The sequence below is a fragment of the Athene noctua genome, chromosome 1 (assembly GCF_965140245.1).
Source record: "Athene noctua chromosome 1, bAthNoc1.hap1.1, whole genome shotgun sequence".
Lineage (NCBI taxonomy): Eukaryota > Metazoa > Chordata > Aves > Strigiformes > Strigidae > Athene > Athene noctua.
Genome location: NC_134037.1, coordinates 165,641,640 through 165,664,164, shown reverse-complemented (window position 1 = coordinate 165,664,164; position 22,525 = coordinate 165,641,640). Strand labels below are relative to the sequence as shown.

At 39.4% G+C, this 22,525-nt stretch overlaps 1 protein-coding gene across 3 annotated transcripts in view; it reads left to right on the top strand.

Moving 5' to 3' along the window:
• Positions 1-22,525, top strand: part of DSCAM (DS cell adhesion molecule) — a 477,293-nt gene that overhangs the window by 439,868 nt on the left and 14,900 nt on the right. For all 3 annotated transcript variants that reach the window (XM_074904021.1, XM_074904029.1, XM_074904038.1), the window contains 4 exons: positions 5,152-5,267; positions 8,001-8,150; positions 11,935-12,132; positions 15,559-15,861. In XM_074904021.1, coding sequence (XP_074760122.1) covers positions 5,152-5,267; positions 8,001-8,150; positions 11,935-12,132; positions 15,559-15,861 — 767 coding nt within the window. The remainder of the gene's footprint in view (positions 1-5,151; positions 5,268-8,000; positions 8,151-11,934; positions 12,133-15,558; positions 15,862-22,525) is intronic.

Sequence of the window (22,525 nt, the reverse complement as noted above, 5' to 3'; positions counted from 1 at the left end):
AATGACTATTCTGGAACCACAATTCTTTCAAAGATGGAAATTTCATATCTTCAATGTTTATTCTTTTGTCTGGGGAGAATACTGACCTTTAAAACTGATCCATATATTTGAAAATGGGACCACCAAGAATTATTTTTAAATTCAAATGGGTTTTGGTTTGCTGGAAAATCTTTTTATTTTTAAGCAACAAATTTGAGAATGTCACAGATATTTTACCAGATGAACCACATTCTAAACTTCCTTACACGTGATAAACTTCACCTGCTATTGTAGGAATATACTTACCAAAGACACGGTGACAGATGGTTTTAGTGTAAACTCAGCTCTATGCCATCAGTCTGCAAACATCTGAATAGTCCCACTGATGTTAACAAGACTGGTCATTCAGGTCAGGTCATACCCTTCCTATCTGCCAGTTAGAAACCCCTGCTAGCAGCAGATTGCAGGTTTAAGCAACTTCAGGAAGATACGCTGTGATATTTTTCAGTGTTGCAGAAAAAGCACAGATTAGCATACACAGCAAGTCTGTTCCCTACAGAAACCCAGCACAGACTGGCTGAATCTTCTGGATGGAGATACTCAGACCCAGTGACAACCACACATAACACCTTGGCAAAACTGGTAAACCTCTGCCTTAACCCCAGTTAGCTTCACTAGTCTTGTCGCCACCTCCTCAAGGCCATTTCAGTGTCTCACTCCTCTGATGTTTACATAACTTTATCAAACTGCTAACAGAAGTGCCCAGTTTTGACCCATTTTTACCTCTGCCGATACTGACCTTCAAATTAAAGTACTTCTTTTGCCCTCCCTGCCTGATGTACTCGGAGAGCAGCCGGGTCCCTTCCCAGCCTTTAGTTCAGAGCTGGTTTTTTTAGGTAACTGATCTGCCACCAGTTTCTTTTTGCCTTTCCTTTTACCAGCATTGAAATATGATCAAGTCATTTTCTCCCATCTCATTTATTAACAAATAATCAGTTTTTTATTAAAAGTAGTATCTTGTATTTCTCTTCTAAAAGTGTGAACAAAGGCAAATGACTATTAAAACAGGACTTTAGAGGAAGTAAGGGGTACAGGCCTTACATTTGCTGACATGTCATGACTTGAAGGTCTCAAAGTGATGCTGTTGGGAGCCTGCTTTCTACAGGCTAAATGCTCTGTCATATATGATAAATCTGTGAAAACTCCAACTGAAACCTGAGCTACCCAACATCAATAGATGTTCCTGAAGATTTAGCATGTGAATAATCAAGGGATAATGGGCCCTCTCCAAATCAATAGTCACGTATGATATTATAAAGCTCCTGATATTTTCTATCTTTTAGATTTCACCAAAATCTATTATGATACAAATGTCAAGAAAGAGGGTACCCTGTGGGTTGTGCTTGCTGTTTAAGTATTGGACCGAGAGCAGAAAAGATGGTTCCCTTCTTGGTAGGAAGGAGTGAGGGATGGAGAGAGTTTTGTGTATCTTTCCCTTTGAGGAGATTTTTATGAGTGTGTGTAAAGCAGATTAAGAATGGAGCCTTAGTCTTTGCTTTGAAAGTTGCTGGCTTTGTCTCTGTAAATCAAATGTCTGGGGACCAGGATAAGCCACAGCAGTTAGCATTTTAATGGGAGCTGTACAACTTGTTGCTGATACCTTAAACTCACAGATAAAAATTCCTCCTGCTGTACAATCACAGCTTTTTATGTTTCTTTTGGGTGAAAGCATCAGTCTAGCCAACTTCTTTGTAACAGTTCACTGTGGATCAATATAGCAATTGACTGAGTTTTCTAATTTTGAACACAAGGTGAGGGATCTTTTCTCCCCAAACATGCCTCTGTCAGGCTGATTACTTAAAAGATTTAGTTTTCCATATGTTTTTACAACAACCAGCCAAGACATCAGGAAACTGTGAGGTGGCCTGACTTTCTGCCAAGGACCCAGAATGACTTTGGGTTTACAGAGCACAATATTTAATCCCTTTACATAACTAGCTTCATAGGTTTAACACTCTCTGGTGCATACAGACAGTCACTCAAGTAAGTACTTTTTCATTAAAGATCCAGAATGATCTTTTAACTATGCACACTCTTCCAAAATATATTATACACTGTACTTGCTCTGGAAAAAGGCCTATTTATCCACAGACTGTACATAAAAGCTGTACTCAGTCAGACTCAAAGGCCCACATACCCAAGTATCAGTCTTTCATCGTGGCGAAAAGCAGACACCTGGGTAGAGTAAAAGACTACAGCAAATACATACTTGTTTCTCAGACAGGCTTCCAATCTCTAACAATTTGGAGCTCAGAGATTCATTGAACCAGAGGGAATGAATTGTATTATACACAGATCCTTACAAGGTCTGACAGGTAAAGAACAGCCATAGCTCATGTTTAAGTTCGGGAATTTTATATCTGTAGGTTAGACAAAATATAGGTAGATGTGTTTCCTCCCTTTAAAGAATTAATCATTGGACTTGTCATCCACCAGACTGTTATAATACGTCAATAACTGAATTTTCCTAGGTTAGAAAATACTTGGGCACCAAACTTCAAAATTGGAATTCTGAAAATCTTTGTCTCGCTGCCAAGCGCTTGAGGCACTTAATTGCTGTTGGCACTTCAGGTTTCTATAACCTGAAAGTTGAGCTATTGTGGTCTGCAGAAAATGATTCAAAATACCATGAGACAGAAAGAGATAGAATGCTAATAGGCAGCAACCCTCTTGACACTGCCAATTGCCTGTTCTGTGTTTGGACACGCCATGTCACCGTGCTGCTGCATACAGGAGAATTAATTAGACCAGTAAGGAAAAGAAGAGAGATCATGCAAAAGGAGGCATAACTCTTGAGCATAGTAGAGAATTTTCCTGAATATAGAGAGGCCTGAGTTGTTCTGGCTTGAAGGACCTTCCACATATTTTGCATGAAGCTATCCCTGGAGTCAAGAATGGGATTCAGAATTCCCTCTTAGCAAGTGAGCAATATAACTGTAAACCTGGGGAACTGTCCTCCTGTTCCCTGGGGTCCAAACAATATTTTCCGTGCAGTTGAGTAATTTGCAATAGTAGGGTTATAGAGCATTCATAGTCAGAAGAGCTTCTAGCTCTCACTGGGATTCTGGGGTCTGCATTCTTTGAGGAGGATGTCTGATTTGATCCCTTTGTCTCCTGCGTCCTCGGTGAGCAGAGGAAGAGTGCAATGATGCATTTATTAGACTCAATTACATATTGCACAAGTTCTATATGTATCTGATTGCATGTACCCTATAACTATGGGATTATTGATTATTAATTGAAATTGGAACTCAGAAAATCAGTTTCCTACCTGATCACAGGTTTGCTCTATGATCTTGGACAAGCCCAAAATACTCTTACTTTTCGAGGGCATGTATTCAGGCATATTTGGCATGCAGATAATATATTAGTCTCTGATTCTCTTAGCATTTCAGCAACTTGAGTGGAAACCAATAGGAGAATGGCATCTAATCCATGCAGAGACTTTGCAGAGACTTTGAGAATGTCAGTGTGGAGTTTATCTGCATTTTAGAGTCCTAAATGTCTTTGAGAATTTACGTGCTTAATATGACTACTGTTCTCCACTGATTATATATGGACAAAAGTCTGGCAGCCGTTGGGTTGCTTTCCTGATATTTTGCTTCCCTAATGATTAAATAAGACACCAGTTGTAAGATGTTTGAAAGCATTTCAGCTATCCATTTCACATGATGGCAAGAGTACCACCTAACCACCCAGTTAAAGAGAGACGTTAAAGTTTGAGATGCATAGGTAGTGTTAATACTGGGGACCACAAGAGCAGGAAAAGAGTGTGAATCTTGCAGGTGAGAATCAGCCAGAGAGGTGTACTTGTGTGCCTCACTCTTGGATTTGGAGCGGAATTACTGACCATGTGGCAAGGAAATTCCTCCTATAAAGGAATCTAGGAGTACCTCCAAACCTTCAATAGTTACGTCTTGCTCGCATGGAGACACAGCAGGAAGCTAAGGCAAATTCTAAATTCTCTAGAGATGTGGGCTCATCACACATGCATTAATCTCCTATGTAGAGTCCTGCACTCAGGGAATAAGGGAGCTTATCATCAAGCAGCTTAACAGTCCTCTTCTGATTCCATTAACAACAATAATTCACTGCCAAAACAGAGTTAAACGAGTGATCTACAGCTATTTTACACTACAAGAATGAAGCTCCCTTTGGATTTTAAAGCTCTTTGAAGTGTAAGCACTTTGGATCATAATGCTGGCTGATTTGTCTTAACTTTCCTCAGTCTCCCCACTCAACAAAGTATTTGCAAATATTTCCTCTCCTGCAAAGAGTAATTACATGTAAAGGCTAAAAAGTCCCTGGGTTTTTAGCGCAGTCTGAAGGTCTCTTGGGGCAAGTTCTGTACTATAAATTATTGTAGCACTCAGTTTTACTATCCATTTTCATTTACTTTCAGTAGACGGCTCATTTAAGAAGTCATTTTCTGGTACACAAACTTCAAAATGAAATTGTTTCAATTTGCATGATGATAGAATAATTGGTTTATGTTCTTTTTTAGAATATTGCATCAATCAATTAGAAATAATCCATGAATGTAAACAAGATTTGCAATTTTAGTCTTGGAACACCAATGGGACTAAAACCTTTATTTATATTATGCAATTTATTAATGGAATCCCTAGTATTAATTTGCTTTTTCATTTATCAGTTCTCGTGATAGCTGGAATTTATCTAATGAAAGACAATGAAAAGTTAAAAAAATAATTGGAAATTACTCAAGACATCATTTCCTACCAACCTGGTTGATCAGCTGTGTGTTTCTTTACTCATATTCATGAGGAATGAAAGAAAAGGTCCATCTCACAAAGTACTTTTACGAATTTCACTATATGATGACACTTGAAGAAAATTATATGAAATTTTCAGGAGATTCCTCCTGATAAAGAATAGACCAAATCTCTCAACAATGTGCATTCATCTAACTGCTCATCATGTGCAATAAATTAATACCATGCACTTGTTCTAAAGATGAGAAAATTAGATGTATGACTTTTTGCCGATTATATTATTTTTTGTTTGAGCTGGACAGATTTTAAATGATGAAGCTTGCAAGTATCTTTTCGTTAAGGCCGAATGTTAATGTGTTTACTTCTCTTTTGCTTTTAGCAAGAACACTAGGACATCAGATACACTTAACAAGCAGCAGCAGACACTGAGGATGCACATAGACATTCCCAGAGCACAGCTGCTCATTGAGGAGAGGGACACGATGGAGACCATTGGTAAATCCTCTTTGGGCTTGTTTCTACTGTTTAATGTAACAGGCACTTTAGGTGGGCTTCCTTTACCCCACACCTTTTCCACACTGCACACATCAAGAAAAAAGAGCTACAAAGTAATTTGTCACATTTGAAAACTGAACTGATATTTTTTTCTCCCCTTTGAATCATTTTCCATTTTAAGTAATCTCAGTACAGTATTAAAATAATGCAGGACATTAGGAAAATGAAGCTGGTGGAAAAGCTGCTTGAAGAAAATGTAAATGAAGACTGGCAGTTTTATGATTTTCTTTTTGATTTATCTTTTGGCTTTGACTAGGCAGTTGGATCACTGGCATTACTTACAAGGAAAATGAAATTCTGAAACTACAATATCAGTATTTAAAGATTTTCAGCAGCCAACTTCTAAAACTTACATGTTGCATATTGTATCCACCTGTTCATAGCAAATGATATTTCAACATTTTGATCAGTTTTTAGCTTTTGTGTATCTATGCAAAATTCAAATCTAAACTGTTTCATACAACAGCAAACAAGATTTCTCATGTGTCTGGCACATAGCTGAACTGTCATGAAAAATAGAATTGTTTGGTGTTGGGTTTTTTTCTCCACATAACTTAAACACAAGATGTCTGAAATCTCAACAGAGTAAAAACCTGATCTTGTGACTGTATGGGTACACACTGTGGCAAGCCTCTCCAGAATGACCCATCTTGTTAGATTTCTAACTTTTTTTTATCCAAATCTGTGTAGAAGCAGCCTGTGATGGCCAAGAACATAACAGCATCTCAGAGATAGTGTGGCTGAAGAGGAAAGGTCTGCAAGCTGCGAGCAGCATCTCTGCATCTCCTGTCCATGCCCACACTGGGGAGGGACAAGCTGCTTTAGCCCAGCACCCTGTAACACCTGCTGCCAGTCTGGCATGGAGGGGTGTCCTCTGGGCACATTTTAAAGTTTATGCTACAGATTTGAAAAGGAGATCTATGCTTCACCTGAAATACAGACTTCTTTAAATCCTGATTTGAGCTTCCCAAAGTTTGCTTCTGTGATGCAGTCTTTTGTGCCAGGCTTCATTCTAAAGACAGTTTTTATTTTTGAATTATAGTTGCTGAGCAATAGGGGGTTATAGTGGAAATACCATTAGTGCCTTAACTGTAGCAATGTGATCACTGCCTTGGTAATAGCCAGCTCTCCACACAGCACTCAGAATAAGCAATCACTTTGGCAGACTTTGACATAGTTTACTGCCAGGAGGCTTTATTCCCAACCTGAATAAGAGCTCATCTTTTGCCAGAGACAGAGTAATTTGATTTCATAATGCTCATTCTATTTATGGCCTTCTTTGGGTAAAAAATGATAGTTACGTTATTGTGCAGAACTGTTCTCCTTAATGGTGTCTTGTCAAGTTAAAAAAACCCAAAACCCAAGAATGCTTAGAAGAAGCGGATCAACCTCTGCTGACTAGTAGATGCCTGGAAGCCCCACTGCTGCCAGTCTCCTTAGAAATACATTACAAAGCTATACAGCATAGCACAGCAGGAACTTCTTGTGGTTTTTATTAGTGTTATGAATGGATAAAAAGACTGTAAAGAATGCAAAAGCAAGTCTGATAGCATGCAAATAGTTGTTCTGCAAGCACAAAGTCAGTGGAAGTTTTATTGCTGTAAAACCTTCCATGAACAAATGGACCAGATTCCTCTTTGGAGCAAAAGAAATACAATACAGAGTTCATAACTGGGAAAAAAAAATTGCTGCTGCATAGCACCCTCTTTCTGCAAGGATCAGGGTCTGTGTAGAAATTTGGTGCATCTATCCTACCCCACAGGGAAACAATAGGCAGCAGAACCATACAGCAGTAAAGGTCAGTGCTCACCCTTTTTTCCAGTCCTTCCCAAGGTCAGACTTCACCTCACACCTTTGCAGCTGCAGGAAAGCCCATAGTCAGCTGGATTGACTGTGTTGAGAGAAACTTACACAACTCACGTAAAGATCCCCAAAGCTTCTTATTTCGAACCTATGGTAGTGAGCTTTGGTGCAGAGAGAGCTGGTAGGACGTAGCCCTTACCTTCCAGACAGCAAAACAATGGACTTAAGGATGCTTAGTTTATTTCCATTGTCTTCACCAGGGCACTCTGCTTGAAAATAAGCAGCTCCCTAAGAACAGTCTCAGGTCATGGCCATCAGTTCTGCAATATTCTGTCTCTGGAGGAAAAGCTGACTGGTAAAGGGTTAGTTAGCAACGTTACCTAACAACCTGCTTCTGGGCAGGCATGGGTGATTCCACTGAAGACATTACTAACTATGTTAATAAAACTAAATAAATTGAATATGTTGTTGAAAAGCTTAGCTGAGCTTGCTGAAAATGAAGGGGAAGAAGGCAGTATTCAAAAGGTGGGAAAGAAGGAATTAAGGCCAAAAATAATTACATACAAATTAGTTTTTTTGAAGGATGCTTAATAGTCTGTCTCAGTTGCACACCTCTTGGGTGAAATCACAAAGACAGACGTGAAAATTACACTTATTCTTCAGTTTTGTATGAAATTTGAGTTTCAAGTCAGGGGGTCCCAAGCTGTGGTACACACTTCAAAGCCATCTTCAGTCCTGCAGAGAAGAGGGAGCTGCCACTGTCAGCAGTGTTGCCCTGCTGAAAATAAGTCTGGGGACTTGCTGTAAAGCTCTTATGGAGGCAAACCCAAATTTCATTACTCATTGTCTGATGGGGTTTTTTACATACAGATGACAGGTCAACGGTTCTGCTCACTGATGCTGACTTTGGAGAGACGTCTAAGCAAAAGTCACTGACTGTCACCCACACAGTACATTACCAGTCTGTGTCACAAGCTACAGGACCACTGGTGGATGTTTCTGATGCCCGGCCAGGAACAAGTAAGTATATAAGAGAATATGTTATCTGGAGAGGTAAAAGCTATAAGAAAATGAATACTGTGCTCCAGCACTTGCATCCTCATGAGATTTTTTCTTCAATCTGAAAGTTGAGAGAAATCTATTTAGGTCAGCAGAGAACATTTCTTACACTATTTCATTTAGTGATTCAATATGGTAAAAATTGCATATGCATCTGAAATGTAGGAGTAATTTGAAGTAATTCATACCTGGCTTTCATTAAACCAAATGCATGCTAGATTTTAATTTTCAGAATTTATTGGGTAAATTAGCTTAACGGCTTTTAGTGTCTAATATATTTTTTTTCTCGGTGATCAATCTTTATTGTATTTCAAAAATATATCTTCCCTCCTTATCTCTTCATCAGGCAAGAAATACATTTCTCATTATTGCTTTTCTGAAAAAGTTGTATTTCCAGTTTCAGTTATTACGGTAAATTACTTTTCCAAGATATATTCATGCTGAGTTATAGTGATTAAAATGCTATCATAAATTAATATACTGCTGAAATCCATTCTTCTTATTTCTCTTATGAATGTGCTACATATCTATGTAAATCAAAAAGGAAAATCACTAGATCGAAGGAATACTTATGAGTTAGGTATATTACCAAAGTGTAGTTCTCTAGCAGTGTGAAATTTCTAAAATCTCTTGGATTATTTCTACCCCCTGGCTGCTTCAGAATTTGTTTACTTGGAGAGTTTGGTGAACATAAATGCTGAAAGCTCGGTTGCTAGAATGCAGATTATTTGAAAAATATTCATTTCATCTCCATTTCCATCCATCTTTATAAATTATAGTTTTTCTAGTCCTGACCTTGCTGGTTTTCTAACTCTGACAATTTTAAGATATGATTAGTTATTTCTTGAGGACTAGATTAGTACACCATTTTTCATCTATGGAGAGTCAAGGCATTTGAATTAGAGGAGTCAAGATATGATATTTTCTTTATAGTACTGTTCTTGTCTCTCTCCTTTAGTTCATGTACATGCTGGCTAGCCTGCTCACTAAGAGCAAAAATATCATCCTATAATTTCTATCATGTTGGCAGATCAAGATTGCCTGAGTAAACAATGGGCTCTCCATTGTTTTCAACCCTGCCTTTTCTAATAAGGAAGGAGGTACCACCCCAAAATTGCCTGCCTATATCATACCACAGCGTTTTATAGCACCAGCACCTTCCATACCTAATCCTTTTTTTGTGTGCAGTTATGTGCTTCATTCCACTGAGGTCAGGGAGAGACTTCCTTCAAATTAAACTTGGATTTAACTCATATATAAGAATATGACCAGTGTCCAGCCCAGCTCTGGAAATAGAAATCCACCATCACTTTTATTATGCCATAAAGATCTGATTGCAGCAGTGAACAGGGCTGGGTCAAAGGTAGCGTTCTCTGGATTTAAGACATTAATATAGCTTTGATAGAGTCTGGGCTATGAAATTTGGTCTCGACCCACAGCTTTCTCTGTGAAGAGGGGAGCAGTGTCCAGCTGGGTGGCTCAGAGATTATGGATCCTTCTGTGTGAGCGCGCTCACACTCACTGATTGGCAAATATTCCCTTACAGCACTTTTTAAGTTGTTTTCCAGATCTTTTATATTTATTTATTAAAGGGGTACGCTCCATGAACCTTTACCTTGCTCACCTCAGCTCTCTACAGTTACGTTTCAGCATATGACAGCAGAGCTGCCTTAACAACTGAAGCAACAGATGTGCAGTTTTTTCCATCACACAGGCAGCTCTGAAGCTTGCTGTGTGTGTGCTGCAGAGTCCCTTATGCAGGCACAGCACAGCTGGTGCAGAGCCACTGCTCAGCACATGCTCAGCAGGATGAGCACTGACCTCCTGTGTGCTGGCTCTCCCATCCTCCTCAAATTGTTGATGAAAGCGTACTGAGTCACAAGATCAGAGAACAGTTGAGGTTGAAAGGGACCTCTGGGCACTGGCCAGTCCAACCCCTCTGCTTAAAGAAAGGTCAGATAGAGCCAGTTGCCCAGGGCCATACCCAGATGACTTCTGAGTATCTCCAAGGATGGAGACACCACGACTTCTCTGGGCAACCTGTGCCAGTACTCAGACTTCCTCACAGTAAAGTGTTTCCTGACGTTCAGAGGGAAGCTCCCATGTTTCACCTTGTCCCTGTTGCCTCTGGTTCTGTCACTGGGCATCACTGAAAAGAATCTGTCTCTGTCCTCATTGCACCTTCCCTTCAGATATTTATATGCATGGATGACATGCCCCCAATCCTTCTCTTCTCCAGACCAAGCAGCCTCAGCACCGTGCTGAGAGTTTCCCCACAAGCACTCTCCTTCTGTCCTTCATGTATTCCCTTGGAGCCGGCATGAGGCTCACTTCTGGCTACACGGCAGCTGCACGCCAGCTTTCTACAGATGGTACAAACCGTGGTTTATACTGACAGGCTGGTCATATCGTGCCAAGTGCGTTTTTGGATGTTATCCATGGGAGGCGGCTATGTGTTGTATTACCAGGAGGATCAATTATCAATGGCACTGGGTTCATATCTTTCCATTGCTGCAGAGGGAAGATGTGAAATAGGAGAAGGATCAGACCATAGCTGGTATTTGTAAATAAATACCTTGTTTCTTTGAAGCAGTAGAATACAAATTCTTATTGGGAACGCTGAGGGAGAAGCAGTGCTCAGAGTCATTATCTGGGTATTGTTTTTTTTTCTTTTAACTGCTTCTGCTAAAGTCTCTTACCTAAAAGACTGACAGCTTCACCATTTGAATGTCAAAGAACGTTTTAATAGATTAGAATTTTTCATTTCTAATACCCTTTCTGTCTATTGTTAGTAATATCCTTTCAGAAGCTTCGAAGATAAATACTTCAGTGCTGATTTAGTCACTTTCTGTTTGCCACATAATGATTTTTCTATTCCACTTGCTTTGTCAGGGAGTACAAGCCTCACTTTCACAGGAGAACTATTTATTAACAAATTTAGAATGTCAGTTTTGGCAGATAGTTCACTTTTACTCCCTTGGTCACCATATTATCTCTAGGATAACCAAAAATAAACCACTGCTGACCTTAAACAAGTAGGAGATGATTTTTAAAGTTTAAGAAATTGTATTTATTTACTATCTTTTTAAAAACAGTAAAATCTTTATGAACCTATTCCTAGTGAAACTCTGATGGCACTATTGAAGGTTATGTTTCATCTCTTGGCTACTTGTTAAAAAAATTGGGAATCTGTGACTGATGAATATCGTAATATAATAAAAGTATTAGTGAAATGTCCATAACAGGAAATTATATCACCACATTTCTGAGCACATGTTTTTACAAACCGAGAGCAGGTATCTGGTGTAGGGTGTTTCTGAGGGCACATCTACACTGATAATTTACCTTAGACTTCACTTGAGATGTGATGTGAAATCCCAGACTAGATCTACTTGCCTTGTGCTCTTTCACATCTCAAAGTGGTTTTGGTATTGGAGAACTGCTTATGTTGGAGTAAAGGGATAATGAATGTGTCAATGGGAGATGGGTGGGACTCTTAACTCTTCAGCTGCACCCTTTTTAAATGTACGGTTTCATTAGAAAGAGGTTATTTCAAAAAAGTGTTAGCAGTTTGATAATGAACAGCACTTTCACTGTTCTTTTTTTTTTTTTTTTTTTCCTGTAAAGAATGTTTTGTGGGCTTTTTAACCCACATGTATTCTGTGGCCATCCCCTTCTGATAGGGCTTGTTTCTTTATCAGTTCAAGAGCTTAGTGGCAAAGACCCTCTCTGTTACCCATCACAGATCCTACCACAAGGAGGAGTGCCAAAACCGGACCCACAGCTCGCAACCGCTACGCTAGTCAGTGGACCCTCAACAGACCTCACCCCACCATATCAGCTCATACCCTAACCACAGATTGGAGGCTGCCCACCCCCAGGCCAGCGGGATCAGTGGACAAGGAAAGTGACAGCTACAGCGTCAGCCCCTCGCAGGACACAGGTACAGGGGCTCTCTGCAGGGCTGCACTTTGAAAATGGGGCAGCAGTAGCTGTAATAACTTTCTTGGTCCTTGATGTACTTCATTTGGTGCTCAGGTGTCATTATTTTTTCCTGCCTAGGGTGTTTTTCTGTAGGCTGTTTATAAGAGGTGCCGCAAATGCATATAGTGCTAATGATAACAAATATTGTGCTTGTAGTTCCTCTTGCCACTCACGCATACTGTAGTGGTTTGAAAGATATGATGGTAATTTTTCCTGTAGCCACAGAATCACTGTACTTCCTCTATCTAAAGGAAAAAGTAGAATTTGCTGCATGCAATGGCATTGACCAGGAAGGGGCAGTATTAGCAACCAAGAATATGCCTGAGTCATAGGTGGAATGGTTTTAAGATTTGAGCTACATTGAGGTTTGCATTTTCCTTTTCACATTCATGCAATATGTTCATAGGGTTTATTCTAAGTGGAAAAAATGAGGGGGAAAAATCTGGAATTCGAGTCCAAGTCAGAAACCATTCATATCACTGAATACTGCAGCAGCTAGCTCTGATCTTCCCAAGAAACAGCATAGGTTTTATTCCTCTAGATGGCAAGTGGGGAGACACTGAATACATATTCTGCTTGCAGTCTTCATCTCTTCTTGATGTCTTCACATTATAAATGCAATTGTAACTGAAAAAAAGCTTCCTCCTCTGATGTATATTGAAAAAGAGACACCAAAAAAAGCGCAAATAAATGAGTAAATGATTAAACAGAATAGTCACAAATCAAATCTTAATACAGGTTAAATATGAAGAAAGGTAAAATACTGTTCAAAGGTATGCCTGACAGAAGCAAATCCAGACTTACTCTGGCCTCCTCAGAAGGAACTGCCTACCTTCTATCCTGATTTTAGGGGAAAAGTGTTTGTCAAGTGCAAAAGCTATGTGTTAGAGCTACAAAGCAATATGGTGTGACTGGCCTGTCACCATGAAAACCAGTATGACTGGTTTTATCCTCTCTAGGAACAAGCATCTGACTTCAACCTATAAATTATTGGATGTGAAGGGAGTTCTCATCTTTCCACAGTTCATCCTCTCAAACTTGCAGACCCCTATGTTGTCTCCACAGAGTAATGACACACAGTAGATACTGCTAGCCAGCTGACAAACTTCATCCTGATTTCTTCAGGTAGAATTATTATAAGGCTTTAAGGATTAACTCTAATATTGATACAGATACAGATATAAATAGCAAATGTTATCTTTTTGTAGACATTCAAAATTTTATGTACACTTGCATGTGCTCCAACATTTTGTCACCCAAGGGTATTTTCCAGTGCACATGGCAGAGGGCAGAGAATTCAATTTGCTTTGTGATTTAACAGACAAACTACATGCAATTTTGTAAACAGACATTATAATCTATGTTTTTACATGGCTACTTTCCTACTCTGTGTCTACCCTTGAACACACAGTGATTTATGTGAGGGATAGCAAACTTTAGATGATACTGAAGAAAGGTTTTCTTGTGCCAAAATGTAGCTCTATTATGTCACTTGGTTTCTGGGAAAAGAATAGAGTCAATTTAATCTAAGTACTTCAGAAGTTTCCAAATATTATAATAAAAGTAGCCAAATTATGTGTTTGAGAGTCAGTTGAACTAACACGCACAATTGATCACTTTTCCAGTATGGAGTTCAGATTTCTGAATCTAGTTGAGGCAGCTGATACTTGTCAGCATTTAGCACTTCTTATCAAAACAATTCCAGGTTTACAAAGCAGTAGCTTTTAATCTTAGAAATGTATCACAGCAGTTCGTAGCTGTAACTAAGTTTAAATGTTCTAACTGGAGGTCATTAGAAATTTTCTGATGAATCTAGGTTTCATGGAGTTCATACTGGGTTTGGATGAACTTTCATCTAAAGTTGGTGTTCCAGCAGATTCTTCCTGGAATAGTCTCCCCAGGGTATGGAATATGGGAAGCTGCAGGTCCCGAGCATCATGGACAAAACTGGGACCTTTGCGTGACCATCATATTTACAGACACCGCTCTATGGCACTGAGCAGCTGCAGCCTTCCAGTTTACAGTTGATCAGAAATTTGGCAAGACATTATTTTGGTCTGATTTACAAATCAAATGGGAAAAACAGAATGCTGTTTCCCATGGGGAGAAAAAAAGAAAAAAAAAAAAAAAAAAAGTAAAAGTCTTGTTTAAGTTCTGGTCAGCTCAAAATCTTAAGCAAGTTAGAGCATATTATAGAACTACTTGTCATTTTAAATAACATATGGTCCTATTTACAAGTGGCAGGAGTGTTGTTCTTTGTGTACAATGACAACTGATACAAGGATCCCAGCATACAATAAAAAAGATAAAGATTTGCAATAACACCACAGTTGCCTCTGGCTGCTATAGAAGTCCCATTTTTATGAATTAGCTGTTACATTGTGCCTGTTTATTGAACATCACCAACAATGTCTGAAATTGTACAGATCTTGTGATGAAACATACCCTCTGCCCAAGGAATTTTTGAAAGTCCTCTGTTCTTCCAGCCCACTGAAGTGAAAGTGTGATGAGTGCAATAGTCCAGTGATGTCCCCACAAAAATGAACGATTCATTTCCAGAATGCTTTTTAATGTATCAGTAGCCATTTACATATTCAGTAATAGTGCTTGTTTAAGAAATATTGATATTCTCAGAAGCTCATCAGCAGAAAAGAACAGCTTGTAGGTCATAATAGCCTATGTGTCAAATATGAAGCCCCCATTAGCTTAAGCAGAATTGAAAAAAGCACCTGCATGACTGCAGGCTGGTAGCTACCAAGCAGTATTGCTTTCTTGAGACCTTTGTTGCATATGAAATGAGCTAGTATTTTACCTGGTGTCTCAGACAGTCAGAGACAATGTCTGAGAGATGCTGCCTTTATATTTGACCTTTGTCCTCAGGGTTTTCTCAAAAAAACCCAAAAGATTGAAACAGGCACAGAAAAACTATCTTCTCACCTAGACATCATGTCACAGAAATATTTCTGAGATGCATTAAAAAGATAATGTAAAGCAGCAGTTCCTCATTTTGCTAAATCTGTTTTGTGTCTTTCTAACATTTTTACAGCATTTAACTTAGCAAGATTTATTTTTTTTTTGTTAAAAAAAACCCCAGCCTTTTTCATCTACTAAAAGGTTATTTGTTCTAAACGACGAATTTAATGCTAACCCACATAATGCTGCTAGCAGAGTAAGACTTCACTTTAGATTATCTGTAATTATCAAGTAACTGACTAAACTAAAAATGATGCAGACATTTATAGTGAAGCAGACTCATTTAGATCACCTTGATAATTTCAAGGGCTGTGAATTTTATTAAGAAATACTATCTTGTTCATAGCTTTTCTTCCAAAAAGAATTGTGCACATGTTTTCTTTCTCCCATTACTTATATTTCTGATGTTTAGATCGAGCAAGAAGCAGCATGGTCTCCACAGAAAGTGCCTCCTCAACATATGAAGAGCTAGCGAGAGCATATGAGCATGCAAAAATGGAAGAGCAGCTGAGACATGCCAAGTTCACCATTACAGAATGCTTCATATCAGACACATCATCGGAGCAGCTCACGGCAGGGACTAATGACTACACAGACAGTCTGACCTCAAGCACGCCGTCAGAGTCGGGGATTTGCAGGTTTACTGCATCCCCCCCCAAACCTCAGGATGGAGGGCGCGTGATGAACATGGCAGTTCCAAAGGCACATCGGCCAGGTGAGACATTAGAGGTAATATTTTGATCCTTGGGGTGAGCATTTCACCCCATGCCTAGGCTGGTTAACAGGAGAGGGTATATCACAAGGGAGAAAGAATGTGCATAATATAAATCCTGTAACTATTTACAGAGATAATTGTGTTTTTTCTCAGCTAATACTACTTTTGAGTATATTCTCCTATATACAGAAAAATTAGGATCAGAAAAGGACTGTCTAGGCCATCAAATCCATTCATCTACAGCTGCAGCCATCAGGCGATAGACCCTTCTGGGATAAATAAGATCATAAGGGGTATACATGCCCATCTCCAACTCAAACCACCCACTAATAAAATGTCTTACAGCAATACTTTGTGCTTGAGAGAAAAGGTTTTCTATCAGAACAGTTCTTAAAGACATTGTAGAAGATATACTATCCCTTCTGCCTTGTAGCATCTTGTCAAGTAGTAATAACCCTTTGGTGATGTTCTTGAGCTGTAATATTCTTTCTTTGTCATCTCCTAATATCAAACTAGGATTATATAAAGGAGAGAGATTAAAAAATGGAGAAAATTTAAACAGTGTAATAGCTCAAGGGATATAGAGCCTTCTACCTTCAGACAAATTTAAACCCACTCCAACTTCTTACTGACTGAAGGTACCTGATCCATCTATTATGCTCAATCAAATTTCCAGTTCACAAAGAACTCTGTTTCTAGTGATACTCTAGTGCGCAGTAGCATAGGTGGATTGTTTGTGGTACTCTGAGATCAAACACATTATAAAATTTTCTCAGATTTGTCAGTCTTTGATACAGAATACAAGATGTGACATCATGGAGGAGGATTCAGATGAGAGAAATGCATAATTATATTTGTGTGCTTTTCAAAATTTCTTTCCTTCCCCTCCCTCTTCCCCTTCCCCTCCCCTCCCCTTCTCTTGTATACATTTGCCAGTGTGGGTCGGGCTACTTATATACACAGCAAGTAGTCAGTAGTGCTTATATATGTAAAAAAGAATAATGAACAAAACTATGGTCTTTTGTTTAATATGCCCCATAAATGGAAAAGCAGTTGTTGTGAGGACAGAAGAATGGAAGATAGACAGAGGTGTCAGGAAAATAATTCAAAAGCAGAACCTGACACTGAAAAGAAAGCATAAAGGATTTTGCTACAGAAAGCTAAAAGAAAGACATGGGAAAAAAAAGACCAAACAGAAAGTAGAAAGTTTTAATATGCAAGTCAGGAAATTAGTATATCATACATATAGATAAAAGGGAAAATATGTAGGAAATAAAATAGTGAGAGAAATGACTGATTTCTGTGTAGTCATGGAGTAGAATCACAAACCCAGGAGCTGTAGAAATAAAGATAGAAGTAATTTTAATTTCTAACTCAAAAAAAAAAAAAGTATGATAAATATTTGTTCTTCTTTGCTGAAGGGAAGCATCTATATTCACAGCTAAGTCAAAATTGCAACTCTCTCCTCCCAGTCAGTCAACAAACATTTTTTATCATTTCTTTAACAAATAGCTTACTCTCTTCCTTTCATGTTCCAAATACATTATTTATGCATATTTAGTGTTTGTAAATATTCTAATATATTCCATATAAAGATGATTTTCTTGAGGGCACACAGCACCAAAATTTGGTCCCTGTGCTTGAGTTAAAAGCTTCCAGGACTGGAACACCATCAGAGCCCCGCTAGTGAATTACAGACTTGTAGCCATCTTTATGTCTGTTAGTTTAAATGGCTTGAGTTTTTACCTGCTTTTCTTTATTATCTTCAGTTTTTCTTTGCAGTAAAGAAATGAAATATATGATGACATTAATAATTAGCTTCAATAATTTGAAAAAAAATTAGTTTTCCAGTGGAGCAACTTGAATGTTGGTCCATAAATATTGAATGATATGTTATTAAAGGTTACTTTATGAAGGGCTTTAAACAAAACATATGGGTAGAAAGAATTTTCCATAGTAGCACACAGACCAGTATTTTTAGTGTTCAAATCAGTGAGGAAAGACTTACCGGGCATCTTTCTTCTTTCACCCATCACTTCAGAAGTTCTGAGGAAGTAGTTAATAATTCAGATACAGTTAATCAAAGTCGTTCTACATTTAGGAACATGGAGAAAAAATTAAAAAGTTATTTAAATTAAACGGATTAAAACATCTGAGATGAAACACTAACTGTGCTTCTTTAGCACATCTTTATTCTTCCATTAAGTCAGTCTTTTCTTTCAAGATAATGTTTAACTGTTTTCATGGTGCTTTGCTTTTCTTGTCCCCCAACTTGATCTCTTTCACATACAATGTCATTTTCAATAATTTATGCCTCCTCTTTCCTAATTTCTAATCTCACTTTTCAAACTGCCTGTAATACTATTTATTGCAACTTTTATGGTTGCAATAAAGGTTTAGGAGTCTACTATAAATAATATTTGTTTTTCAAATAATCCCCAACAATTATAAAACAGTTTCAAAAAGAATGTAACACAAGTTATTTTGATAAATGGGACATTTTTAAACTAAGCTACCCAATGGCAAGGCTTCAGCTTTACTCAAGAAAGGTGACAATGGAGTTTACTGCTAAAGACTTTGTCAGCCATAACTGACTGATCTATTGCAGCACCTATTTCTTAGTTTGTTGATAACATAAATGTTTGGTATAAACAAGCAAAATGTTAGACCACCTGAGACTTGGTTTCAGAAGACTTTCCCGTGAGTTTCTTAGGGCATCCCAACTCATGTCACATCATTCCCTTGCTTTTGCTGAGTATTTCATAGGATACTTTTGTACCTCTGTAGTCAAGCCTTCTGATCAGGCCATCTGCTTTATCCAACAGGCAGTGATGGAGACCTGAAGTTGCTCCAAACTGAGATAGTTAGTGATTGGAAGTAGAGAATCTGAATGTTTTTTCATTGGAGGAGGAAAGGGGATCAAGATTCAGTGACTTGTATTCTGGGGACTGACATCAACTTGCTGTGATGTTGCCAATTTTCATACCATTTTCATTCAGAAATTGAATCAAAACATTTGATCAGCCCATCAGCTTGAATTATATTTCGATGTCTCATCAGATGTCTAGGCAAGCTTAGTAACTGATCATTTCTAGCACTCTACTATGAATTAGGGACTGCCTTTACAGAACTTCTACACATTGCATATAACTCTAACAGTAACTAGCAATGCGTAATAGTTGATTGCCTCATTCTAGCGCACTGTAAGTCTTCTAATAGACCTTTTCCCTTTCAGTCAGCTGGTGCTGCAGATACACACAGAACTGCTTCTGACTTTTGGATTTCTACACCTTTTCCCTGACATTTAGTTTATGGAAACAAGAATCAGTTTCATGAAGTCAGCTCAGACATGGGAGTTCAAAATGCAGGGATTTTGCCATAAACAATACTCATAATTTTATAAGTATCATACCTAATGTCATAGTAAATAAGGAAACAAAGTGATTTTGGCATACTGAATCTGAGGTGTGCATCAGGGCTCCAGAAAGGTCTGGATATTTGGCAAGGTTATTCTTTTATAAGTCAGAGTGCTAAATGTATTGTGCTGTAGTACACATCTCTGCATTTCAGCTGAAGTTATTGCATCACAGAATCACATAATGGTCGAGGTTGGAAGGGACCTCTGGAGGTCATCTGATCTAAACCCCCCTATTCAAGCAGGGCCACCTATGGTAGGTTGTCCGGGACCATGTTCAGTTGTGTTTTGACTACTTCCAAGGATGGAAACTCCACAACCTCTCTGGGTGCCAGTGCTCATCCTCTCTCACAGTAATGTTTTCTGATATTCAGACAGAGATTCCTGTGTTCCAGTTTGTGCCCATTGCCTCTGGTCCTGCCACTAGGCACCACTGAGAAGAGTCTGGCTCTGTCCTCTTTGAACTCTTCCTTCAGGTATTTGTATACATTGATAAGATCCCCCTGAGCCTTCTTTTCTCCAGGCTAAACAGTCCCAGCTCTTTCAGTCTTTCTTCACAGGAAGAATGCTCCAGCCACTTAATCATCTTTGTGGCCTTTGGCTGGACTCTGTCCAGTAGCTCCACATCTCTCTTGTACTGGTGAGCCCAGAGCTGGACACAGCACTCCAGGTGTGGCCTCACCAGTGCTGAGGGAAGCATCACCTCCCTTGACAGCCTGGCAACACTCCTATTGCAACCCAGGTTATAGCTGGCCTTCTTTGTCATAATGGCACATTGCTGCTTCATGTTCAACTTGGTGTCCACCAGGACTCCCAGGACCTTTTCTGCAAAGCTGCTTTCAAGTTGAGTGACCCCCCAGCATGTACTGGTGCATGGAGTTGTTCCTCAACAGGTAGGATGGGGACTTTGCACTTCCCCTTGTTGATCTGCTCAAGGTTTGTGTTGGACCATTTCTGCAGCCTGGCAAGGTCCTGCTGGATAGTAGCACAATCTGCTGGTGTATCAGCCACTCCTCACAGTTCTGTGTCATCACTAAACTTGCTGAGGGTATGCTCTGCTCCACTACCCAGATTGTTAAGGAAGATGCTGAACAGGATTGGACCCAGTATTGATCCCTGGGGTACACCACTAGTTACTGGCCTCCAACTAGACTTTGTTCCACTGATCACCTAGATCAGTGACAATGATCACTGATCATCTCCTCAACCCAGCTGTTCAGCCAGTTTTCAGTCCACCTCACTGTCTGCCCATCCAACCCATAATTCATCAGCTTCTTTATGAGGATCTTATGAGAAAGCCTTACTGAAGTCAAAAGCCTTACTGAAGTCAAGGGAGACAATATCCACTGACTTCCACTCATCTACCAGGCCAGTCATTTCCATACTGACTACACCTGATCACCTTCTTGTTCTTCATGTGCCTGGAAATGCTTTCCAGGATTAGCTGCTCCATCACCTTCTCAGGAATGGAGATGAGTGACCTGTAGGTTCCTCCTTTTTGAAGATAGGAGTGACACATGCTTTCTTGCAGTCTTCCCAACCACCATGATCAAAGATTATTGAGAGTGGTCTCACAATGATATCTGCCAGTTCCCTCAGCACTTGTAGGTACATCCCAAAAAGGCCCATGGATTTACAGATGTCCAGTTTGATTAAGTATTCCCTGACTTGATCCTTGTCCACCATGGGTAGGTCTTCCTTGCTCCAGACTCTTGGACCTGAGATTCCCGAAGGCTGGTCTTGCTAGTGAAGACTGAGGCAAATAAGACATTTGGTACCTTAGCCTTTTCCATGTCCTGTGTCACTAGGTTCCCTGCTCCGTTCAGCAGCAAGGCCACATTTTCCCTGGCCTTCCTTTTGTCACCTATATACTAACAGAAGCCTTTCGTGTCTTTGACATCCCTGTCCAGATTCAACTCCAGTTGGGCTCTGACTTTCCTAATCGCATTTCTGCATGCTTGGACTCTGTATTCCCTCCAGATTACCTCTGCCTGCTTCCACCCTCTGTGTACTCCCACTTTGTGTTTGAGTTTTGCCAGGAGCTCCTTGTTCATCCATGCAGGCTCCTGGCATTTTTGAGTTTCTGTTCATTGAGCTTGGAGGAGAGGATCCTTGAATATCAATTAGCTTTCTTGCATGTGAGGCTACTTCTAGTTGTCAGTATGAGAAGCTGTAGATGTTTTTTACATCATTGCCTTGACACTTGGCCAAAACTTTCAAGTACAGAGAGAAGGTGTTACTAAAAGGTCTTAAATAAAAAATATTTTAGGAGTTGCATTTTAAGCTTTTCAAAAGTCATAACTACAGGAAATGGAATAAGGAAGTAAGATTTTTAAATTAATTCCAACATTCAGTGTTTTGAAATAATGTCTTATGCATCCTTCCATCCTGATCTTTACAAGTCCATACACAGGTAGATTTTTGGAAAAAGATGAGATTATTCGTATGTTTTGTTTCAGCATCAACAATATCATTGTTTTTCCTTTTATAATAACACATTATAAACCACCAAGCAAACTGAAATTACTGCTTAACAACAGCTTCTACATAGCTTCCAAGAAATGAAGGGGTGGATGTAGACTGGCACATGGGTTTTTGTGGACTTTATAGAGCTGGCAGACCTAATCTGCCCCAGCCTTGATGCTGACCCACTGCAGATGGTGACATTTCTCAGTAAGCCATCAGAATAGTCATGTGTCCTAGGAAGCACATTAGAAGAGAAAATTGGAGCAGTAAAGATATCACAGCAGTATTTTAAACACATGGGATAAATCACATCCTTTAACAAAGTGGGTCTTCAATTCCTAACCTCTGTGCAGTGTTAATATCTTCATGGTATAAAACTTATGTCAGTATGTTGTTAGCATTGCATCTTGTCATGGTTTGAGCCCAGATGGCAACTGAGCACCACAGAGCCATTCATTCACCCCTTCCCCCCCAAGCTCTAGGAAAGAGAAAAATGAATCAAAAGGCTCAAGAACAGAGATAAGGACAGAGAGGGGTGTCTCACCCACTACTGCACAGGCTCATTAAAGGAAGAAAAAAGGACATCACTTTAATTCAAAACACTGACAACACCACTTACCAGACAGAAGGGGACAGTGAGAAGGGTTACCATATCTTAAAAGCACCTCTCCTCACCCCTCCCTTCTTCCCTGGCTCAGTTTTGTTCCTGATATCTCCACCTCCTCCCCCAGCAGCACAGGGGCAGGGGAAGGGGGGTGTAGTCAGTTTACCACTTCTTCCTGA